The sequence below is a fragment of the Prionailurus viverrinus genome, chromosome C2, assembly GCF_022837055.1.
Source record: "Prionailurus viverrinus isolate Anna chromosome C2, UM_Priviv_1.0, whole genome shotgun sequence".
Lineage (NCBI taxonomy): Eukaryota > Metazoa > Chordata > Mammalia > Carnivora > Felidae > Prionailurus > Prionailurus viverrinus.
In genome coordinates this window covers 113,623,751-113,647,981 of record NC_062569.1, presented here as the reverse complement: position 1 = coordinate 113,647,981, position 24,231 = coordinate 113,623,751, and the positions used below count along the sequence as shown (strand labels likewise).

The window sequence follows — 24,231 nt, the reverse complement described above, 5'->3', positions numbered from 1 at the left end:
TATTTTGAAAAGTTAAAAGTTTTACAAAGTTGGTACCTTGGCCAGATGCTGCCATTCTGCTACTGATTCCTGGTAAGGCCCGACTCTAGTTCTTATTAGAGTCCCATGTTACACCTGACTTAAAATTTCTATTGAAAGTGGTTCTCCTGGGGGGCTCAGTGGGTTAAGCGTCAGACTCTTGATTTCTGCTCAGGTCATGACCTCACAATTCGGTTCATGAGATCAAGCCCTGTGTCAGGCTCCACGCTGAGAGCATTGAGACTGCTTGGGGTCCTCTCTCCCTCTCTCTCTGCACCCCTTCCTGCTCTTGTATGCTCTCTCTCAAAATAAACATTTTTTTAAAGTTCTATTGAAAGTGGTACTTTCCTTTTCATTGCATTTTTATTTTCATTTTTTAAAATAGTTATTTATTTTGAGAGAGATCATGTGCGAGCATGAGTGGGGGAGAGGCAGAGAGAGAAGAAGAGAGAGAATCCCAAGCAGGCCCCACACCCCGCATGGAGCCCAACACGGGGCTTGATCTCAGGACCGTGAGATCATGACTTGAGCCAAAATTAAGAGTTGGAGGCTTAACTGACTGAGTCACCCAGGCAGCCCTCTTTCATTGCATTTTTAAAAACATTGACATCAATATGGCAATAGCATCTTTGCACTAAAGTGAGCAAGGTGTAGAGCAAAATGAATCTATTAATTTTCTATTACCACTCGGTGGCTTAAAACAACAGAAGTTTCTTCTTTCACAGTTTTGGAGGACAAGTCTGAAATCAGTATCACTGCACTGAAATCAAGGTGTCAGAAAGGTCCTGTTCCCTCCAAAGGCTTTTAGGGAAAATTCATTCCTTGCCTCTTCCAGCTTCTGGCAGCTGCTGGCATTCCTGTACTAGTGGCTGCATCACACTCCACTCTCTGTCTTAATGGTCACATTGTCTTCTACTCTTCTTTGCATGTCAGATCGTACTCTACCTTTCTCTAACAAGGATGCTTATGATGGATAGCACTTAGATCCCAACCAACTGATCAAAGATAATTTTCCTATCTCAAGATCCTTAACTTAATCATATCTGCAAGGATCCTTTTCTTCTTTCTTTTCTTTTCTTTTCTTTTCTTTTCTTTTCTTTTCTCTTTCTTTCTTTCTTTCTTTCTCTTTATTTCTTTCTTTCTCTTTCTTTTTCTTTCTTTCTTTCTTTCTTTCTTTCTTTCTTTCTGCCTTTTTTCTTTCTTTCGCCAAATAAGGTAACTTCTGCATGTTTCAAGGACTAGGACATGGATACCTCTCAGGGAGCCATTTTTTTCCCCCCACAGTCTTACTATAGAGTTTTCCTAGGATTTTTAAGATATGAAAAAAATTGAATTACTTGGATTTACTACACATTTTAAGAATTACCAATGATAAGCCATCAGTATGCACAGGATTTATTAGGCTAAAAGAATATATAGTGCATTAAAGATGGAGTGCTGTTATAGCATAGTGTCAGAAAAAATGGTGGCTTTTAAAATTTTTTTGTTAGCGTTTAGTGGAGAGAGAGAGAGAGAGAGAGAGAGAGAGCAAGCGAGCACAAGCAGAGAAAGGGCAGAGAGAAGAGTAAGACACAGAATCCTAAGCAGGCTCCAGGCTCTGAGTTGTCAGCACAGAGCCCGATGTGGGCTGACCTGAGCCAAAGTTGGACACTCAACTGACTGAGCCACCCAGGCGCCCCAGAAAAAATGTTTTGAATTAAAAAAAATGAAAAGGAAGTGAACAAATTAGCAGTAATTTGAATGATGACTATACCTTCTTGTGAAAAATGAAGGAGATAATTAAGAAAACTAGTTAATCCAAGATTCTAAGACTGTTTGGTAGTATGTAGTTGGTGAAGAAGAAAAGCAATTTTATGTACCTATAAAACTGTGGGCCAGGCTTTTAGGGATTTCCATAATTCAGCTCCACTCTGTCCCATCTTCTTTTCTATCATTCTCCAACAATACACTGTATAGGTAGAGTTAGACTAGAAAACTATTCTTTAAAATCTGAAGTTAGTAGAAGTAAAAATCATATTTTCTGCTGTGTCTCAGTCTTCAGGATGACTAAATAGTAATAGTGTGAGCTTAGCCTGAAGTGAGGTGCACTAACTTTAGTGTAGACAACCCTGGCATAGGGAAGCCAAAGACGGTCCATAGCCCTCCTCACCTGAGACTGAAAAGGACATTTCCATCAGGGTATACACGTAGCATGATGTTCTCCACAGTTGTATCATGGATGAATGATCTTTTAGAATGGACAAAAAATATGTCAGGCACCCAAATCTTTTTGATCAATCTATGATCAAAGGTCATGCTTTTGTTTGTTGTGCTAGGAAAGGAGAGCCTCTCATCTTTCCAGTAATGTCTGAGATAAAAAGTCATTGTAAAGTCCTAGGCAGAGAGAAACAGAGACAAGTCAAAGCCAGTAAGAATATAGTTCAGGATGACCAATCAATACCATTAGTCCCAGATTGATTGGCATGGGTGTTAATGACATATAAAATGAATGGCGTATATTCTATTTTCTGGTAGATTTAGGGTAAATCCAGTGAGCTTGAGTTGCAGAACCTCTCCTTCATCTGGAGTCTGGTGAATGTTGAGTTTCTGGGAACCATAGAGAATTCAATTTGGGTAAGGGAAGCGAGGTTATAACTGGGAAACATTTCTGTGTAAGTACTGGTCAATCACCTAAAGAGATCTCAGAAGAAAAGGACTTGAATCCACATGGCCCAATATTTTATTTTGACTTATTTTTTTTTTATTGCAAATAAATATTCACTCTTATAATGTATCCATAAATTTATATTGTTTTTGTTAAGGAACAAAACTACAGTCCCATAAAACTACAGCCCCTTCCTCCCCATTTGAATAACCTACAGTCCCACAAAAATAGATACAGTATTTATTAGAGCTATTAGTGGTAAGTGTGCTGTCAGAGATCCTGAGATGGAGACAATGATTTTCTTCAGCTTGGGAGACAGAAAGAATACCAATAAATAGTGGTTCTCAAATTCTAGTGTGCAAAAGACTTACCTGTGAATTTGTTAAAATGGCATATTCCCCAGAAGCTAGTACCAGTGTGGCTCAGGGAATTGAATTGTTAGTGTATAACCCAATTGTAAAGAGATAAATATGGGGGGGGGATTATATTAATTTTATTTTAGAGAAAAAAAATTTTGGTTAGTCACTACTTTGAGCTTTGTTTGGCTCTCAGATGCTGTTTACTATTTTGTTCGTTCAAACAGAAACTCCCCTAGCTACATTCAAGTCATTGGGTGTGGACAATGATGATGCGTTTCACCTTTCACAATTGTTTATTTCTTACTATCATTTATTTCCCAGCAATACTCAAATTATTGTCTAACTAGTTACATGTGATAGAACTTTGACATTTATTACATAGGCAAAAGACAAACTTCAGTAAAGTACAAATAAGTCACCAATTAATGAACTAGTTTTGGTTTTTTTTTGTTTGTTTGTTTTTTGTGTTTTGTTTTTTAGGTTAGGAATAGAGATACATTGTATTATTGCTCTTGGTTAATCAGGGAGCATCAGCCATGTCTAATTTTGGATTAGGGTGAGTGCAAATAAATAGAATGATTCATTCATTCCCCTAACACTACTCTATAGGGAGTTGTGTGGGTTACTGCATGGACTGCTTTAGTAAGCATATATTTAGAATTAGGTGCTCAGTCTGATCTGAAGGTCACTGGGCAAACACAGAGCCGAGGAAGTGGAATAGCAGACATTGGTACATGTCAGTGATACATCAACATCACCACTAGTGGGCACTATCATAAGAAAGCAGGCGGAAGAGCATGTTGAGAAGAGCGTGGGGTAAAACTCCAAGGAATTGAAAGTGAATTCAGGGTAGGGCAAGTGAATGACAGGGTGGGAAGATGATAAATGAGAAGCAAAAGAAGCCAACACTGGGTGTCACTTATAATTAGAAAGCATTTTCTCATTGGGCATGGAGAACCCAGTCCAGTTTTAGCTGATACTGAATACCAGAGAAGACCTTAATCAGGAGAGAAGGATGAGGTCGGGTTTTAGGGGCAGAGGGTGGAGACAATGAGTCATTCAGGGATAATTAGAGATTATGCTAGGAAAGGGGAAATGAATGTTTGCTCCTAGAGTACAACAGGCTCAAGAAAATGTCAGTAAAAGCAGATTTTGGTCAGATAAGACCCAAAACCTTCTAAACAAGGCATTTTTTAATAGGGAGTACTATCTGTGCTATTGCCTTTGGAGTAGTGTGGTTAAAATGAAGGACGTTTCAGAGTGAACTGAAATAAATGTTGAATTTTCTAATGATAAGGACTAGAAGAACATTAATTGAAGATTGAAACAAGATATAATATGTCATAAAAATTTTGTTTAGAATTTGTTGGAATTTTTATGTGTCCTATAACTTTTCATTCAGCTAGCATTTTGATGGTAATAACTAGCTGGAGGAATCACTATAAATAAAAATATTAAGTATACATGTAAAAATATTGCTTGATCTTCCAACTTCATTGATTAATGTTTTCTAGATCTGGCTTCCTTAAGAGATTCCCAACCTTGTTCTCTCTCTCTCTCTCTCTCCTTTTTTTTTTTTTAATATATCTTCATTTTTTGTTTACATTTTATCTTTAATTGTGGTATTTGCATATTATAAAAGTAATACATACAATCTAAATTTCAAGCAGAAAGAAGTGAATACAGAGAGCCAAGCAACTTCAACTCTATGACGTAAAATAAGAAAAATATATAATAGTAAGATACATAACTAAAATGGTTTATTAAAGCACCAGTGATTTTGACACTATTCTCTTACCTTCCAGGGAAAGACCAATGTCTTGTGGAGAAACTTACCATATTAACCTCCGAAATGCTGTCAAGGCTTTCAATTTGGACATCTATACCCACTGGTACTGGAGACCCTTAAGAAAGAAGAATGAATGATATACTCAGAAATCATTAAAATTATTTTGGAAACATTCAAAGCAGAGAGAGATCAATGTTGCAAATTAACAACAAATTTCTCCAGTATCCATCAATATATTATCATACAGTCAATGACAATAAAAGGGCACATGAATAAATAAACGTTATTTCAATAATTATTATATATTTGCTTATGAACAACTCAAAATCTTCCTTCTTATAGTATACTTAGAGTATAGAAATAGTGTTTCAATTTTTTTTGTTTTAGCTAGTAGTGATTTAAAAAGGAACAACGTTTCAAAAATATGTCTGAGAGTATGTAGAATTATGGGTTCTCTATGGTAAGAGTCATATTTTATAGTCAGGGAGTGTAGTCATGGAATTCATGACTCTGGGAAGTGTGGAAGCCTTTTCTCTCTTGCCAAAAACTCAGCCTCTTTCACTTGGGCTGTGCATGGCAGACTAGAGGAACACAGATGATAGTATAGTGCTGTGCAGGAACGTCAGACATTCACAGATGTCCCTTTGCAGAACATCAGTAACCACAACCTGCAGTTCGGATGAAGCAAACATCCTTCAAATGTATTTGAGGGACATCTGGATGGCTCAGTCGGTTAAGCATCTGACTCTTGATTGGGCTCACGTCATGATCTCACGGTTTGTGAGTTCAAGCCTTGCATTGGGCTCTACGCTGACAGTGCAGAGCCTGGTTGGGATTCTCTCTCACCCTTTTCCTCTCTCTCTCTCTCTCAAAATAAATAAATACATTTAAAAAAAAAGAAATATGTTTGATGAAAATGTATTGAAAGTCAGAACTGGAGAAACCTCAGACAGACTAGTGTTGAGATGTGTTTGCAGTTGGACCTCAGAGAACCAGGTTGTGACCAATTCTCAATTAAATCTTATTGTCTCTGTATAATTCTGAGTTTTAAAAAATGCTTTCAACTATTTTTGAAAAAATAGAAATCTTGCCTAGATGGATCCCAGGTGGCTGTTTTAGTCAAGATCCTGAGAATGAGAAGGGTCAGGCTAGAAAACTTCCTTACTGAGGCTAATTAATGTCTGGATGTGCTATATGTGACATACATGTGCATACAATTCAACAAAGCACCTAATTATTGTGTTTTAAATGTGCAACTTATTTTAAAACAAGATATGCCTCACCAGTCCCTGTCCACCATCTTTGACTCCCTTCATTAAGGCTGAAGATACCTTCCTTTTACAAATACAGGTTCCCTTTTATGTTCCATAATATACCCTTATATCATTCCTTATTTACAGAGGTTGTAGCTGGACAGGCCCCGGGTCTGTCACTCAAATATATTTCTGCTCCAGGCTTCAGTAACACCTTACTTGCATCTTAACCACTAATGACTTCCTGCCATTTTGGATTAATTACTTTCTACAACATTAATTATGGCAATTATATTTAAAAATTGTTTAAGGATAATTATGATTATGCATTAACTTGGGGACTATTCAGTATTACTCCATTACTTATTGAGTTCAGCTCTAATGCTTTTGTTTTGTTTACTCTTTTTCCTTAATTAGTATAGATATCAAAATAAAACTTCATGGCCTTTCAGGATGGCTTCAGGATGAGTACATCTTTCCATTAACTCCAATACTCCAAGGGACTGAAAGGCTTGCCAAGATCTTAGAGAGAGGTAGCAGGAATGTCCTGGTTAAAATTCTGGTGTTAGAGTCACAGACTAGAGTTTGAACCTAACTCGACCACTCATATGTGATCTAGGGTAAGTAACATTTCTAAGCTTAGTTTCCTCACCTTTAAAATCTCACCTTGGAGACTTATTTGAGGACTAGAAACAATGTGCAGTTAGTAAACTTAATTGGTGCTCAATAAATGGCACTAAATAAATGTTATTGCTACTGCAATTCAGCAAAAATGTGAACCTGCTCCGAGGAATGCAAGCTACTATTCCCAATCCGACACTCAAACATTTAGATAATCCGTCCACCTCTGACTAGAAAATGATACAGTGCTTCTCATAGAGTTCTTATTTCATGACAAAACCTGAGAACAATTTGCATTTGGGATCGTGTGACTTGTAAGCAGATCCCAGTTGCTAATGACTATTTCTGCAAGGCTGGGGCAGTCTTATAAAGGCACCATCCAAGGAGGTAGTTATGCCACCACTGGGTGAGCAACAGACCCTCAGGGTTGTTTGAAGGCTGATCTGAGAGTGGGGTAGAAACATGGCTAGGAATGGACTCCTAGAAACATTCTACATTTCTTTTTTTTTCCTTTTGATTTATTCTATTCTTGTGGGGATGAGCTCTGCCATTTTGAAGAAAATTGTTTGCCCTCAGATGCCATCTGACCTCATTTTTAGCTCCTTTGAACTTCATGCTCAAGTGTACCTTGTCTGGGGTCTGGGAATCTACACATTCCTGAAAACCGTGTGGAGAGTGAGGGGCATATAAAGGCAAGATACAAAATCACAGAATTGTGGAGATACATATAAGTGCCAAAAATTCTTTTTACAGATAAGGAGCTGAGTCTCAGAGAAAGGGTAATAATAAAGCAAATACATTAAAAATCATAGAATTTCTAGCCACTAAACCTGAACTGAAGCCAAACTTCCATAAATCCCTTAATTCCTCTGAGCTTAGTTTGCTTATCTGTAAAATAGTGGGAACAATTCTGTGGTACTTCCCTAATAGCATCACTGTGAGACTAAGCAAAACAATGCATGTCAAGACCTTGACCTAACCCCATTCAAATGGCTTAACAACCAACTTGTTCAGCATCTACTGGATCAGTCATACATATAACAACATGAATGATAACAATTTCACAAATACTTTCATTAATGCTATATATAAAGCATCTGGAATACAGTAAAAATAAATAAATATTAACCATTATCATGTGTTGATTTCCCAGGATCATTGTCTAGGTAGTAGTACACACATTTATAGTCTTTTTTTTACATACATAGATTGCCAGTCTATTTTTTACATAGGCTGGGATAAGAGTTAAATAACAGTTACACATCTTATGTGGATAGTGCATTTAAAATACATTATACAATATTTTATCCCATATTGTCATTATAGCTGTTTGTTAGGTAGGTTGAGCCAATGTTAGATGCAATTGACATACGACCTAACTCATTCAGAGATACTGGAGAGCTTGCCTGAAACCTAAAGCTAGTTAATGCAGGAATACGGCCAGGTCCCTCTGGCTCTCAGTCTAGTCCTTTTGTTTGACAAGCATGGATTATACAAGCGGCTCTCACAACGTTAGCTTTTGACTGGACCCAGTAGCCAGTATCTAGATGCTAAATTGATTTCACTTTAAAGAACCAAAGAAATCATCATCTCTAGGACTGAATCAAAAAAGCCCTTAGTGATGAGAGATGTAAAGGGTGGGGAAAACATAAAGAAAATGAGCTGCAATTTACAACCCAAGTTAAACAAAAAGCTCCCCTAAATTTATATCCTCCTGTTTCCACATAATGAGTCAATTAATCTTCTAATGCTTTATAAAAGTAAAAAACACTGCGGTAGCAGCTGGTTTTAATGTTAAAGCTAATTAGGAAAACACATTAAGGCAAGAGAAGTGCTGAAGTTACATTTAGCTCAAGAGGAAAGAGGTATGTGCGTGTGTTTATGTTGTGGACAAGTATAAAGAAAGAGAAGATAAATTAAAGCTTGTCATTTATATCCTGCAGCCTGATTTCCTCAGGAAGGCAGCCTTGAGAGAACAGAGAAATGGGTCACCAGTAGGAAGAACTGTTCTGACCAAGACAAGAGAAGGTTAAGGACTGTATTTCACAGAGCTACCAGTGTGACACTTGGACTGAATTTATGCATTTTTCTGCCTGAAATGACTGAACATGTAAGACATTTGGACACCATTTAGCCCCAGTCCACGATTGTCAGAAAAATTTCCTCATCGTGGGATGATTTGCCACCTGCCACTAAGTAGCGTTTCAATTGCATTTTTAATAACCCCACAAAGTAGCCTCAGGAAAAATAAAATTGTTTAAAAAAATCATTCCCACTCAAAATCTTAACGGGTTATCTCTAACAGATCAAAACAAGTGGAAATGTAAGGTCAATTCTATGTTTTTGTTGGGGATGGGGATGATACACAGAAGGGAGAATGAAGATTTAAGTGTTTTAAGGTAAGAACAGAGGGTCCTCACCTGGCAATCTACAGTCGTGTTTCTCAAATTGTAAAGTGTGTTCAAATCACCTGGGGATTTTATTAAAATGTGGATTTTGATTCAGAAAGCCTGAGCAAGGAGCCTGAGCTTCTGCATTTCTAACTAACTTCCAGGTGATTCTGCTGCTGGCCCTTGAACCATTTTGAGCGATAAAGCTTTCCAGAGTGCGTGTTTCAAGGTCCAAATAAAGGACAGTCATTTTTCTCTTAATCTTTCTGGGTTTCAATGGTTCAAAATAGACTCATAGAAACCCTTTTCTCTAAGATAGGAATTCATTTAATTGAGGAACCTAAACTGACATGAATTAGGGCAGCGTTTTGAATTGGTGTTGAAGAGCATACATCATTTTGGGGTTCTAATTGCTGTTCAGGAGACGCCAGTTCCAAGCCATTCCTGTGAGACTGGCGCCCTCTAGTGTCTAAAAAGGCCCGCAGCAGGGCAAATTTCTCTTCATAACATTTTCTCCAACTAAATGGTGATGGAGAATTTAGAAGTTTTGTATAGAATCGTGGAGACCAAGGTACAGAATGATTGCATGATAGTTGTAGAGCATATTATCAAAACTTTGGGCAAACTTTGGTTGGGGGAAAGAAACGGTCTGTTGGGAATGGAAATTGAGGGCTCAGGCATCTTTAGGAGAATTGCAGTAAGGAACACATTTAAGGAACAGTGATGTGAAGAAAACAAGATAAAGAAGCGGCCTTGGAAGTGAAACACGGACATACTTTAACTTGATTAATTTAGAGGCATCTAAAACGTTAAATTCAGTTCAGTAAGTGTGAGAAATTCTCTGGAAAAACCAAAAATGAAACTCACCAAGATCTACTCTGATGCTGATAATCAAATTCAGCAATTATCAAGTGTGATTCTCAGACCGGGTTCATCAGCATCACCTAGGAATTTATTAGAAATGCAAATAGTTGGCCCCACCCAGACCTAGGGAATTAAAACCTGGGTGCGGGGGTGGGGCTCAGTAATTCCTTGTGAAGAATCCCCCAGGTGGCTTTGATGCCTGCTAATGTTTTAGTCAAGAATGTAATAAAATCAAAGCTAGACACTCAGAATTGCAATCCAATGGATTCCATGAAATTAAACAACAACAAATATCCTTCAACATAAAAACTACCTGACGTACTGTTTTATTTTATCTGCTAACAAGTGAGTTCTCTGAGGTACCAACAAGCTTCCTTTGGTCATAACCACGATATAGCAAGTGTCACGTTTCCCCCACCCCATGCCAAAAATCAAAGTATTCGTTATTTTTGAAAAAGCTGCACCTGTTCTACAGCTGAGGGCTCCTGCCTTCTCAGCCTCACATTCACTTCTGTCACATCCACACCTCTAGTATTCTGAAAAGTTGTCAGCTCCGGAATGGTAGGAATGGGGAATTTAGGTCAATGATAGAAGAATCAGGATGGATTTAGCAGTAAGGCAGAGAGTTCACATTAACCGCTTGATTTTACCACATTCTGTGTGTCTCTGGAAAACTTGGTACCCTCTGTGATGCAACTGAGGAAAGACATTGTTCCAAGTGTGTCCTTACATGGCTTTCTTCTGTCCTCCTTCTTTGCCCTTGCATCTTGGTTTTCCCACATACTGCTTTTTTCATGGCTTTCAGCAAATCTCCTAACCTCTCTACACCCCAGTCTCCACACTGGAATAGGAGGGATCACGATAGTGCCTACTTCTTAGGAGGGTGGAATAAGCTAGTGCATTAACAGCCTCAGCCCAGTGCTTGGCACTCCAACATTCTGATCAACTTCAGTTGCTGGAAGTGATTGAAGGAGAAACCTGAACAGAGTCGTTCCATAGGGAGCCATGGCATTTGGTGTGTTAGTCCTTCCACCAAAGCCGGGCACTCCAGCTTATAAGGTTATTCAACAAGATTTCATGAATATCATTACATAATACAATTTACAGGTTTTAGTTGAAAGAATAAGCTGCTGTATAGGCAATATATATCCATTCACTATTTATTGAACACATATTGTTTACAATTAGTAAACAGTATGAATATTTACTAAAGATATTTATCTTCTTTGTGATTAATTTAAAATGTATCAATTGTTCTCATTCAAGACAGTATCATTGTAAACATTTTTTTTAATAGATGGTCTTTGCTTGTGTTTTGGTCTTAATTGCTTCAAATTTTCAGCTTCATTTTGACAGTGTAATGGATTGTGACATAAGAGTTTCATTTTTTTTTTATTTTTAATAAAAAAAATTTAAACATTTATTTTTGAGAGACAGAGAGAGATAGAGCACAAGCAGGGGAGGAGCAGAGAGAGAGAGGGAGACGCAGAATCCAAAGCAGGCTCCAGGCCCTGGGCTGTCAGCACAGAGCCCTACGCGGGGCCCAAACCCACAGACGGCGAGATAATGACCTGAGCTGAAGTCAGCTGCTTAACCAACTGAGCCACCCAGGCACCCTAGACATAAGAGTTTTAGAAAGATAATACTCACCTCCAAATCCAGGTCTCATTGCAAAATCATGGTCCTCTATATGGAGAAGTTGTTTGTATTTCAGGAGCCATGCTTTGGTGCTGTCATTGTTTCTCATTCTGGTTTCTTGTTTGCTCTCCCTCCAAAGGGGAAAAAATAGTTTTAAGATACATGTACTTCTGGGTGTTTTGATTTAGGTTAGCCTTCTGTATTCGACATGGTATCCTCTGAAATATATACATAGAAGCTCATTTTCTCAGCTTGTATTACACTTAGCTAAAGATCTGCCAACATTTACTCTTCATTATATAAAGGTGGGGCAGGTAAGGGAACCCAAAATTTGGAGCAACTTATATAAAAAACTAAGTTTGGATGTAAGGCACTGTTACATAATGCAGGCAGTATTTCTCCAAATATGGTTTTGAGACCAGGAAAACCTTATCGCTACCATCTTACCCCAGATCACCTAAACCAAAGCCTGAGGAAACAAGGCCTAGGAATCTACATTAAACATGTTACCTAAGTTATTCTTGGGGTCACTGAAGTCAAAGTACTTCTGCACCAAGACAGTAAAACAAAACAAAACAAAACCAAAACAAAATCACTGTAGAATTGTAAACTGATGAAAATAGTTTTACAAAGACAAAAGGAGCAGAAAGTATGGGTACAAGTTGAGATGTGAGTAGAATGTCTGCAGTAGGTTCTAGGACCTGAGGGATGGCAATGGGAATGGAGAAGGATCCAAAGGAAAAATGGATGGATTTGACAATTGATTGGATTTGATGTCTGGTCCAGTTGTGAAGTGAGCAAAGTCAATTTTCACCTACAGTTATCCAGGATGTAGGCCAAGTGGGGAGTGGCCTCTCAGGTGTTCCCAGAGTCTGATGTGGGGGTTTATTCTGTTACTCCCTGGGTCTGTGAACTCGGGAAAGTTGCTGGATCTCCCTGACTCATTTTCTGTCCTGTGATACACACTTCAAGTGATTTGCTAAGTGTGGAAGCAGAATGTCTGTGGAAGCCCAGCTCCTCTGGAACTAGAGCAGCTCTCTTGTTCTGGGTGCTAGAGACTTTGCTCAGCTCCTTCCAGAGAAACATGCCTGCCATCTTCACTGTCATCATCAACAGCAGCAGCAATAACAACACCAGGCATTGAAGGGGCTACTAAGTGAATTCTAGTTACTCTGAATTCCTGATATGCTTTTGCATTAATAAATGTCTTCTCCAGAAAAGAGATGTGAACTTTAACATAAGACTTGTGGATACGATTTCTTAGCTTAATAAAGTGACTTTGATGGTGAGAATTTCACATCCTGAAGCAGCTGATTCAAGAAATATGTCCAGGCTTAAAGGCACCTATCACCATCCATATGGTTTTTCAATAGGGAAGTTTCTGGTTGAGACCCTCAGAGGTTTATGTATGTATTTTTGCCATTGAGAGAAATGGGGAAGTTGGAAGAAGAAATCTGCCTTGGGTAGAAGACAATGAGTTTGATTTTAAACTTGTTAAGTCATTGTATTCTACAAATAAGTGAACATATAGAACTATTTCTTCCAAGGATCTCAAATTAACTAGAACCTTTCTTTTAAGGAGCTAGAGTGAACTATTTATTGAAAAAGTAATAGTAGCTAATGTGTTTATTAGATGCCTATTATGTTCAAGGTCTCATGTCAGGATGTTTTATAAATATTATCTTCTTTGGCATGCGTCTGAATCACCTGGCTTGCTGGGACCTATTCCCAGAACTTCTGATTCAAGAGGCTGGGGATGTGAGAGTTTGCATTTATAACAGTTTCTTAGGAGAACCATCAGTCTGGAAAACAGTTGACATTTAATAAAAGCTAGCTCATTGTTATCATTTTAGGAAAACTCAAGTGTAGCTTTGGGTGGAAACTCATGAAAATTTGTGAATTCCTTTGGTAATATAATATAACAAAATGGCCGTCACTTGTCTTTTTGGAAGCATACATTTTCAGAAGCATCATGTGATTGAAAAGGATAAATCTTAATTAAGATTCCCAAGAACACTGAACACAGAGCCTATGTGAAGTGCACTCTTGGCAGGTAGCGAAAGCACACACACTATTTTTATCTTGAGGGCTCTTCTGATGCACAGTGAGATGTCCCATACTTATTTATTTTTTACTTTATTTATACCTCATCTATTTTTCACAAAGGATTATGTGGCTTACATACCCTCTAAAAGAATTTGAAAATCTACGTACTCACACATTTAAATAGATGTCAACGATTTTCTCATTATAAACTTTAAAATTACTTAAATATTGAAAATTTAGAAGAAAACCCATATCCTTCCTCTTAATGTATTCAATGAATCTAAATACCCACACTATGCAATTTAAAATATGTGAATAAACTCCCCCTTTAAAAAGAAGAATAAACTCCCCTTTATATCATTCCTTGTTTTCTTTGAACTTGTATTTCCATTTTATTACCTTCATAGAATTTTATCACCTCACCATATTTCTTTGCAAGAATATATGTATACACATTAACTATTGTGTATTATGTATACACATTAGCATCTATGACTATTACAATTGGAGCAAAACATAACTCATATAAATGTTGATAGATACTTATTAAAATTTTATTGGCAATGGATTTCTTAATGAAGTGATTATACATCTTCCCCAATTACATCATGTACATGGATATTACTCATTGCTAGGATGAAAACAATTCTAGCATCATTCTATTCTAGCATAAATGCTATTCCTGTTCTTTACTTTTATAGATGAAAGTATTAAAAAACTTTCACGTACATAAAATTTGAAGAAATTTTGTGTCAGCATTGTTTTAGCAACGTAACTTGATTTTTTAAATTCTTTCTTAGTTTCCAAAATTCACATCGTGATCTATCATCAGTAATTATTTCTAATGATTTATAACGTGACAAATTAATTAGGTTCTTCTTTTAATTCTGTTCAAACCAAAGAAACAACAACCTAGTTTGGAAAACAATGTGTTATTTACTCTAGAGTCATCCACTACTCAACAACAATATTTATAATGATCTCTTTGTACCTAGGAGGATTTTATACACTGGGGCAATACATAAAGTGATATTCAGGAAGAAGGAGATGGCCTTTTTTCTGCCAAATGAGACAGAGCAATAATTTAATTAAAGGGATGCTCTAAAAGACACTGAACACATGCTTTCAGGTAGATCAATTCTAAGAAAGAGGTCAAAGGAAGTCAAAGATCCAGAAATTGATTGTTTTAAAACTATCCGTGGCCACATGCCTCTCTGATAGTTTGAATGTACCCTGAGGGGTACATTATACTTCAGGAGTATAGGTTTCCTAGCTTGAAGACCCTGGCTTATGCAACAACAAAAAAAGATATATGTAAAGGTTAATAAAGTGAAGACTGAAATAGAACAAAGGCAAGAGAAGCAAGTATGCTTAATAAGGGGACATTCAATATATGATGGAACATCAGACTTAGCTCAGAGCTTTCTGGTCTAATTCAATATATATATACCATTTTAAACCACTTTGTGTCTTCTGCCCTCTCCCTTCTTCTAGAAAAAAACAAAAAAGCTTCATTTTTAGTAGCTTCTGAAAGAAAGCTTTTGGATAACTTCTGTCTGAGGAGAGGGCCTTCTAAAAGGCTGAGTCCTGATGGGATAAAGCAAAGAAATCTCAATTTGTGAAAGAGGCTTACCTGAGCGTTCTTAATCTTTGTCTTTTCTTTCCCACAAAGAATAACAAACACTGTTTAAGAAATTGTAGGTGTATGTCTTGGTAATAGTTATCAATTTTTGCTTTGAGTTAGAATCTTTTCCTTCCTGGATGAAACAAAGGAAAACTATTTCCATGTTCCCCTTCTCCTCAGTATCAGAAACTCTACTATAGGGGCACCTGGGTGGCTTAGTCAGTTGAGGATCTGGCTTCAGCTTAGCTCATATTCTCACCTTCTGTGAGTTCGAGCCCTGTGTCAGGCTCTGCGCTGACAGCTCAGAGCCTGGACCCTGCTTTGGATTTGTGTCTCCTTCTCTCTGTCCTTCCCCTGTTCCCTCTCTATCTCTGTCTCTCTCTCAAAAATAAATAAACATTAAAAAAAGAAAGAAAGTTGGGCGCCTGGGTGGCTCAGTCGGTGAGCATCCAACTTCGGCCCAGGTCATGATCTCACGGTTCATGAGTTCGAGCCCCTCGTCAGGCTCTGTGCTGACAGCTCAGAGCCTGGAGCCTGCTTCGGATTCTGTGTCTCCCTCTCTCTTTCTCTACCCCTCCTCAACTTGTGCTCTGTCTCTCTCTCTCTCTCTCTCTCTCTCTCTCTCTCTCTCTCAAAAGTAAATAAACATTAAAAAAAAAAAGAAATAAATTCTATAATTTTGTGACTAAGAAAGTGGGGGAAGAAAAGGCTGGATTTTGAGTGGTTTCAGGGAGATTAAGAGTCTTTGAGGAGGACATATTAGGCAAAGAATGAAAAAGTACTAGAGCCAGATAAGGAAAAGCAAAAAAAAAAAAAAAGTCATTCTGATGCATTAGAGTTAAATTAATGGAATGACAAAAACTCATTTTAATTGAGTCACTAACACTCAGCAGGTTACTTTACAAAACTGTTTTCTGAAGGGCATATATACTTGATTAGTTTGCTAGGATGAAACTAGTTGAAAACAAGTAGGTTGACATGAATAAACTACTTACCCAAGGAAGGATATAATTAATAAGCGTTTTGAAAAACATTTAATCTAAGAGAGTTAACAGTGAAATACCAATTAAGACCATAACTACCACTTTATACCTATTAAATGAGCCCCAAACACAAAATCTTAGTAGCCAACCATGTTAAAAGGATATGATGAAATGGAAACATTTATACTTTGTATATGGCAGCATAAATATTGGCAAAACCTTTTTAGAAATCAATTTCAAGAGCTATGAAGATAATTCCTATGCTTTGATTCATAATTCATTTCCATCCATATTATAGTTTTATTGCTACAGGGAAAATTACATGCATAAAAATATTTACTGCTGTGATTCACAACAGTGCAAATTTGAAAATAAGTGTTCAATAATAAAGTAGGTAATTTTGGTCCTTTAATTCAAAGTAATAATATGGAGTGATTAAAAATACCAACCATTATAATGTCTGTGAAACAATGTAGAAAATAATTAGTTAATAAAATACAAAATGGTTTCTATACTATAATTTCAAACATGAAAAATCATGGAGCTATATGAATAAGGATTAGAACTTGGAAAAGGGAAAGCATAATTGAGATTCTTTGTATTATTTCCATGTAAAATTCCATTATTGAATTTGTGTAATAAATGCTTTATAAATTATCTAGAACAAGGAGGACTTGCCATCTTGGATCTTTTCCAAATAAAGATCTAGGTGTGGCTCTCCACCTTGATGGGGGAGCATAAGGCAAGCTGAGGGCAAAGCACAAGCTAACAACCTACCCCCTTCCTAGGAGGGATTACATTCCCCAGGCACTCCTGGCTGCCCAAGAAGAAAGGAAAGGGGGAAAAAAAAAAAACCAAGGGAAAAAAAAAACCAAACCAGTGTTTAACTGATAGAAATCACAGTCATGCAGGACATAAGTCTTCATCAGTTTATAAATGTCTTAGTAAATTACAAGAAAAAGGCAATCTTGTCAATAGCCTACCCTCCTGAAACCCATAGACTCAAGTTTCTTGGAGCCCTAGCATCATCCTCCCCTCCACAGTGATGTTAGGAATAACTGTGAAGAAGAAAATGTAAATAACATTAAATTTCTTTATAACCTGTACCCCATTGACAAATAGTTGAGGCAATGCAGAGGCTAACCTTTCTCTAGGAACCTCCTACTGTCTTAAGCTTCATGCCTTACTAGATCAAAAACAACTTTAGCTTGACAATAGCAAGGCCCCTGGCATCTATGAGTCCTCTTCAGCATATGAAAATCCTTCTGGAGGCCTCCCTTTTGCCTTTACCTCCCCCAACTCCACAGTATATAACCAGTCACTTCTCACAACCCCAGTGCAGCTCTTTCTGCCCACAGGTCCTGTCCCTGTGCTTTAATAAAGTCATCTTTTGCACTACAGATGTCTCAAGAATTCTTTTTACTGGCTCTGGACCCCCACCACCACTCCAAAACTTCATCACTATCATTCCATTCTCCTTGTCATTCTAGAAACATGTCCTGCTGCTTAACATGGACTCTTTTTTCTCACTGAAGCTCTATTATGAACCAGTACACATAGAGGCCCAGGAGTCTCAAATAATGTATAGGCAACATTTAAAAAACTTTGCATAGACTTAACTATTTTTCTTTAGAAAAATACAAAATGAAGCAAAAATGATCTATTAGGCTACATAGATACAAATCCAAGGACGCAATAAAGTAGTAGGAAAATTAGGTGATCCAGGCTTTGATCACTAAGACAACCTTCATACTTCTGGATCCAGTGGTTATATCTAGGTCCCTGATGCTTTTGCTATTTCTTAGGGACAACATGGTGCACTATACAGAGCAAATCTCCTGGCTTTGACTGAACTGCTCCTGAGCTCCTAAATTCTGGACATGCATACCTGACTTTAGTCAATGGCCCATCTCTTATAAAGAAAAAAAACCTATACAGATGAACATTTCTGTGGAAGAGTCAGCCAGAGAGAAGGCCCCCACTTAAGACACGATAGTTCCTGTGTCTTACTTGGGCCTCTATCTGATCATGAGCTCAGTGGTGAGGTCTCAGTTTCCTTACCTGGGAAATGAGGAAATTGGACCAGATTAGGAGCTGGTCTGCAGATATTTTTTTGACTAGCCCATGTGGTATATGATATTGGAAAATTTCACGTGAAAATCTTAATTTCCTGCTTCTTTTACAACCTCAAAGAATCTAGCAATACTGGGCTCAAGTTTTCTTACAAGAAAAGGCTGGACCTGACCAGCTATTGCATCCAGAGCAGTGTATCCTCTCTAGTAGTACAACCTGTGCCACTGCCCTCTGTCTTACCTGCAGTAGCACTTGAATTTGCCATCGCTAGGGCCCTCTGGCCTTTCATGTTAGGTTCACAAATGTGTGTAAATGTTTAACAAGTTGTTCTCCAGGAGAGAAACAGCCCTATTTGTAGTGTTTGCTGATTTCCATGATGTAAATACTCCCACATGGCTGATTTCAAGGTACTGACCTGATGGAGCTGTAGCCCATGCATGTAGCCATGCATAGCCCATGGTGTAGGGCTGTATAATATAATATAATATAATATAATATAATATAATATAATATAATATAGTATGATTTAACATCATTTACTATAATAGGATAGGATAACACAGTATAGCATGGATTTCTACCACATAGATAGAATAGATGTAAATAACCTAAAGAACAATGGTAACGGTAAAATGTAGTAAAGGAGTTAGAAAGTGGTGAGTCTGAAGTACTTATTACTTTAAAAAAAATTTATTTTGGGGAGCCTGGGTGGCTCAGTCGGTTGAGCGTCCGACTTTGGCTCAGGTCATGATCTCACGGTTCCTGAGTTTGAGTCCCGCGTTGGGCTCTGTGCTGACAGCATAGAGCCTGGAGTCTGCTTCAAATTCTGTGTCTCCCTCTCTCTCTACTCCTCCCCTGCTCATTCTCTGTCTCTCTCTTTCTCCTTCAAAAATAAGTAAAAATAACATTTAAAAAATATTTAATTGTATGTTTATATAATTTAATTTTTAATAATGTTTATTTTTAACAGCTAGCAAATAGATTTCCTGAAAATGTGACAATTATCTCCTGCGAGCCCGTTTAGGCAGAGTCCATACTCTACTCACTCTTCTTAAGACCTGAGACAGCATATTGTTCCCCTGGCATCCATAATCCCTGACCCAGGACTTGGCATATAAAGGGCACCCAAGACAACCATTAGAAGACTGAATAAATATTCAGTGAACCTATATGCCTAATCTTTGTATCACCAGGGAGCCAAACCTCATTCCTAGGCAAAACAGGGACATTTTTCACCTGCCAAAACTTGCTTTATTCACCTTTCCCCTTTTCCTCCTATTTTGTTTTTAAGAAACAAAGGATATCTTTAGGTAGAAGATTTCAACAATATTTGGATAAAAAAGGGAATCTTTGGGTAAAGAGTATGATTATATTCTGAAAAAAAAATAATAGCAAAGCATTTAAAGACCCGACTGAATGAAAACTGGCTCAAATTAATGCACATAAATGCAAAGTAATGTAAATTCCACTTCATAATTTTCAAAGAAAGATCAGGCCTTTCTTCCATGTTCATTCTATTAGTTCTCTTATGTTATGAAAGAATGGATTATTAACTAATTAAATCATTACTTATTTAGTTACTGATAATGAGATTGGGTGTGGGGCAAAGAACCTCACAGTATTTATTCACATACTGAGGTCTGAAGAATCCTGGGCTCCCTACTCTAGAAACTACCATATACAGTAATTTCCGTGTTTTTGTCAAAAATGCCTTCAAATCTGCATGAGAGACTGGCGAGTGACAGCTCAGAAATTGGCTGGCTGGATTACTCTGTTCAGTCAGGGAAAATGACTGGCTTTCATTCTAAGTGGCTACTTTTGAACCAGGGTTGATGGCTTACTCAATCCCTAGTGCCCTAGAGGATTTTTCTTTGAAGAACAAAAGAAAGCAATATAAATTTTAATGAATAATATTCCAGCTTAATGCTGAAAGGGGTACCTCACCTAGGATACAGAGAAGTGAAAACAGACACGCTTGACCCCATGTAGCAGAAACCCTGAGATGCCCTCTTCATTTAAATAGGGTCTAAAAATGAGACCTCTAACATAAGAAATTCCCACCTCACCACAAAGAACTGATGCCCCTCCTGCCCCTTAAAGAACACCTGAAAAATACACAAAGACTATTATCGTGCAGCAACTCTATCACTGATAGTGGGCCAGTGGGATGGGTTAGCTCCTATCACAATCCCCCTTTTCCTCAGTCTGGTGTTATAACCCCATGTTTCCCAAATATTGCTTTCTTAATTGCCTTGAATAAGACTCAGAAGGTGGTTAAACTGGATGAAACTTCATATTATCTCAGATCTGAGCATGCAAAAAAAGTGTGGGAGGTGGCCCGTGATTTTTAAGAACAGAGCAGAAATCAGGAAGGAGCCTAGTAAATTTTTCCTCCCAACCTCTCCACACTTCTTTTGTTTCCGATCATTAGATCTGAGGCTTCACAAGGATTTATTAAATTTTTATGTTCTTTTTCCTGATATTATTGTGAGTGCTTCATAAATATTCAAGATGTGAGGGCAATCTGGCTGAAACATCTGTCACCTCATTGATTGCCAAGATTGGCTGAGTGATATTACTCACCTTCATTCCTCAATTTCCCCTACTGGGTATTTTTGAAAATCTTGTGCGTGGTGAAAGGGAACAAGAGGTCACTTTTTGCTTATTAAAGATACTGGAGTATTAGGGTGAGTTGTCATTCCTGTTTGCTTGGGACAGAAGGGATTCATAGGACACTTAGTGCTAAAACCCGGGGAGTTTCTGGCAAAGCAGGATGAACTAGTCACTCTACTAGATTGCTCCTCCACTGGCATTTGCAAATATGCTCTCAATTATCGATGATAAGATAGTAATAATGATGTATTGACATTCAGGATAATATTTCAAAGGTATGGAAACTTGTCTTGAAAGGTAACAAATGGTCTGATGCTTTTCATTACTGTATTACCAATTTATGGAACTATATACTCTCTAAGTGCTTGACATTAGAAGTTGTTGCTTAGACTAATTTCTACTCAAAAAAACTTGACAAAACTTTAAACATGTGTCATTAATAGTAATAGATACATTATTCATTGAAGAAATACATTCCCTGAAAGAAGATCCCTACCTGAGCCCGTAATTGTATTCTCCAAAAATAAGCATACAATTGCCAGCAGAACCCAAGATTTATTAGCATCTTTCTGACGCTAACCAGAAGTGATTAATTTTGATGGGTGATCGCTAGTTCCAGAGACAATCACCACCACAAATACAATGGAGATTGGTTTCCAGGTTTCCCACAGGTGTGAGGCAGCTGGTGAGGGAAAGTGGGCAATGACTTCAGAGACTAGACTCTGACTATCTTACCGGGCTTTCTTCACTGAAGCGGAGCACCGCTGGTAGGACTTCTTGATGTCAGAAGCAGCAAAAACATCTGGCGTCAGTGTGATCCAGATACAGGTGAGGAAGACCAACTGGGAAGCCAGGATCATCTCTTCCAAAAAAAAGGAATGTAGATGGATGCAACCAATATTATTATCAGTATTGTTTCCTCATGTGGCTCTTTAAAAGTAAACAGAGTGCCACGTAGAAGGTTTCAAGGAAAAAAGAGAGGCATTGCCTTCAATATGGTGTGGTTTGTTTTAGTAGATTAAATAGGTTCACATCACTTACAGGCAAACATCTGTCTGGCTCATCAGCAGTTTAAGGAAAACAAAGCAGATCTTTTCATTTTCAGTTTCCATCCTTTAGTCCCTCTTTCCTGGGAAGGTGCTTAGTGAGATGCTTGATCCCCTACTCAATAAACTCTCAGCTGCAGTCTGGTCCCCGGCCGACAAAGAAGTGAGGTTAGGCATTAAATCCCCTTAATCCAACACAATATCATTTGAATATATTTAATGATTCAGCAAAATAATATGCTTAAAGAGAACAAAGATGATTAATTTAATTTTAATTATGCATTGGAGGACCTTTTTAACCAGAAATGAATCTTTCTCTCCCTATATGCATACAGATTGCCATAGTACATAGAAAAACATTAACTTATTATTTTTGTTGAACAAATACTCGTATTTTAAAATGGTGGTGTATTCCATTGAAAGCAAAAGTGGTTCAATTTAAGATTTAATATGGTAAACAGCCTGATAAATAAAAACAAAATTAGCCTTGGGCAGTGGGAAAGAAACATACTGTCACTGATAAATTATGGCCACAAGCATTCCTAAAAGTTCTTTGCACCTATAGAGTAGAAATATCCCCAGGAAACACTCCCTCTAAGTCTGTAAAGTTCCAAAGAATGAGAATGTCAGTGAAATTAAATTTCTCCAGCTGGAATATCACAAGGTGATCAACATAGCAACAGTTGACCTGTTTACCAGGACTTAAGAAAAATACCATTTTCTTCTCAGAAACAGAATGTGAAGGAAATTCTTAAATTTTCCCGGAATTGATTTGTCTCCTTGACACCTTGTATCTTGGGTTATTGCTTTACCACATTAATTTATTTCGACTTAGGTTACATCTTCTCTTAGCCAATGTATTAAAACCTTCTTGTATGCTTCTTAGGCATGCCTTTCCTCTTTAAAATATATGCTTAATATAAAATATTACAAATATACAGAAAGATGTAATAAATTCTTACCTCTCCCCTTATCCTCTAGTGTTTATCATCATATAAAGTTACACTATTACATGTATATATTCATAAATAACATACAACCTTTTTGCATGTTTCAAAAGCTATAAAAATTGTGTCATACTTTTACTTCTGCAATCGGCTTTTTCTCTTGGCTTTATGCTGAGAGATTTATTATGTTGATAGATGTAGCTCTAGTTTTAATTCGTTTTTAACTGCTATATGGCATTTCAATGCGTGGATGACTAACATTTAATTTATTTATTCTTTTGTTGACGGACATTATGTCTTATTTTTCTGTCATAAACAATCTATTATAAACAATTCTGCAGTGAATGTTTGTAAATATATCCTTGTGCACAACTGTACGGCTAGAAGTAAAACTGCTAGGCTGAACAATTTTCACATCTTCAAATTTACTGGATAATACTATATTGCTCGTAAAAGTGAGTATACCAATTTACAACCCCACTGCTAGAAAACGAGAGCCCTCATTTTAAAAAATCTTTTAAAAAATTTGTATTAACAGGTTTCTAAATATTACCTAATCCAATGGCTGTTGTAGTTTTAATTTTAATTTCCCTACTGGCTCGAGAAGTGTCAACCTTAAAACTGTCAGTTATCTTACCAGCAGATACAGGTTCATTAAAGAATAGTAGAGAATTGCAATCTGCGCCAAGCAAGCTACTGCAAGACAGAGGCAAATCCACAGAACAAAGGAGAGGAAATCTTTAGGGAGGAAGAGGAAAGGTTGGGAGGGGCTGTTATAAACAAAAAGTCCATTGGAATAAACAGAGTTTGAAGTGTAGTGGCTTCTCATTGGCTGAGTTGTGACAGTCTCTCATTGGATGGGCTGTAAGAAAGTCTTTCTTCCTCCTGCTGGGATATTTAAAAACGAGTATTGTCTGGCTTGGTCTGTCTCTTCCTGTTGGGTCCACAATTGACAAGGAGTGGTAGGGTGTGAGGGCTCCCCCTGCTGACCTCCGGATTTCATCCTGAACAAGGTTTCCTTTGATTAATTTTCACAGATGTTGGAGCATTTTTTTGTTCATGTATTTCTGGGTCAGTAAGCTTTCCTCTTCTGCAAAGAGCCAATCAATAGAAGACATGTAAGCAGAGTTGTTGATCTTAAACTACTGTCACTTTGGCTGCTGGAGGATTTCCTTGTGATACAGTTTGTTTTCCACCTCAGTGCTCTCATGAGACGCAGGGCCTGACACCTTGATCCTACCATTCCAGGCTACCAAGGTCTATTCTCTTCACTTAGTACCATTATCTACACCAACATTTCCCAAAGTAGTTTGTGGCTACACT

At 37.5% G+C, this 24,231-nt stretch overlaps 1 protein-coding gene across 2 annotated transcripts in view; it reads right to left on the bottom strand.

Moving 5' to 3' along the window:
• Window positions 1–23,618, bottom strand: part of GABRR3 (gamma-aminobutyric acid type A receptor subunit rho3) — a 49,813-nt gene extending 26,195 nt beyond the window's left edge. The window contains exons 1-6 of one of the 2 annotated variants that reach the window (XM_047875705.1): window positions 23,546–23,602; window positions 21,957–22,102; window positions 21,651–21,777; window positions 11,589–11,707; window positions 4,858–4,925; window positions 2,168–2,391 (exon numbers count right to left, since the gene is read on the bottom strand). In XM_047875705.1, the coding sequence (XP_047731661.1) occupies window positions 2,168–2,391; window positions 4,858–4,925; window positions 11,589–11,707; window positions 21,651–21,775 (536 nt within the window). In that variant the 5' untranslated portion in view covers window positions 21,776–21,777; window positions 21,957–22,102; window positions 23,546–23,602. Of the gene's footprint in view, window positions 1–2,167; window positions 2,392–4,857; window positions 4,926–11,588; window positions 11,708–21,650; window positions 21,778–21,956; window positions 22,103–23,545 lie in introns of both variants that reach the window. The other variant, XM_047875706.1, reaches the window with a different exon arrangement.
• Between the last annotated feature and the right edge of the window lie 613 nt (window positions 23,619–24,231).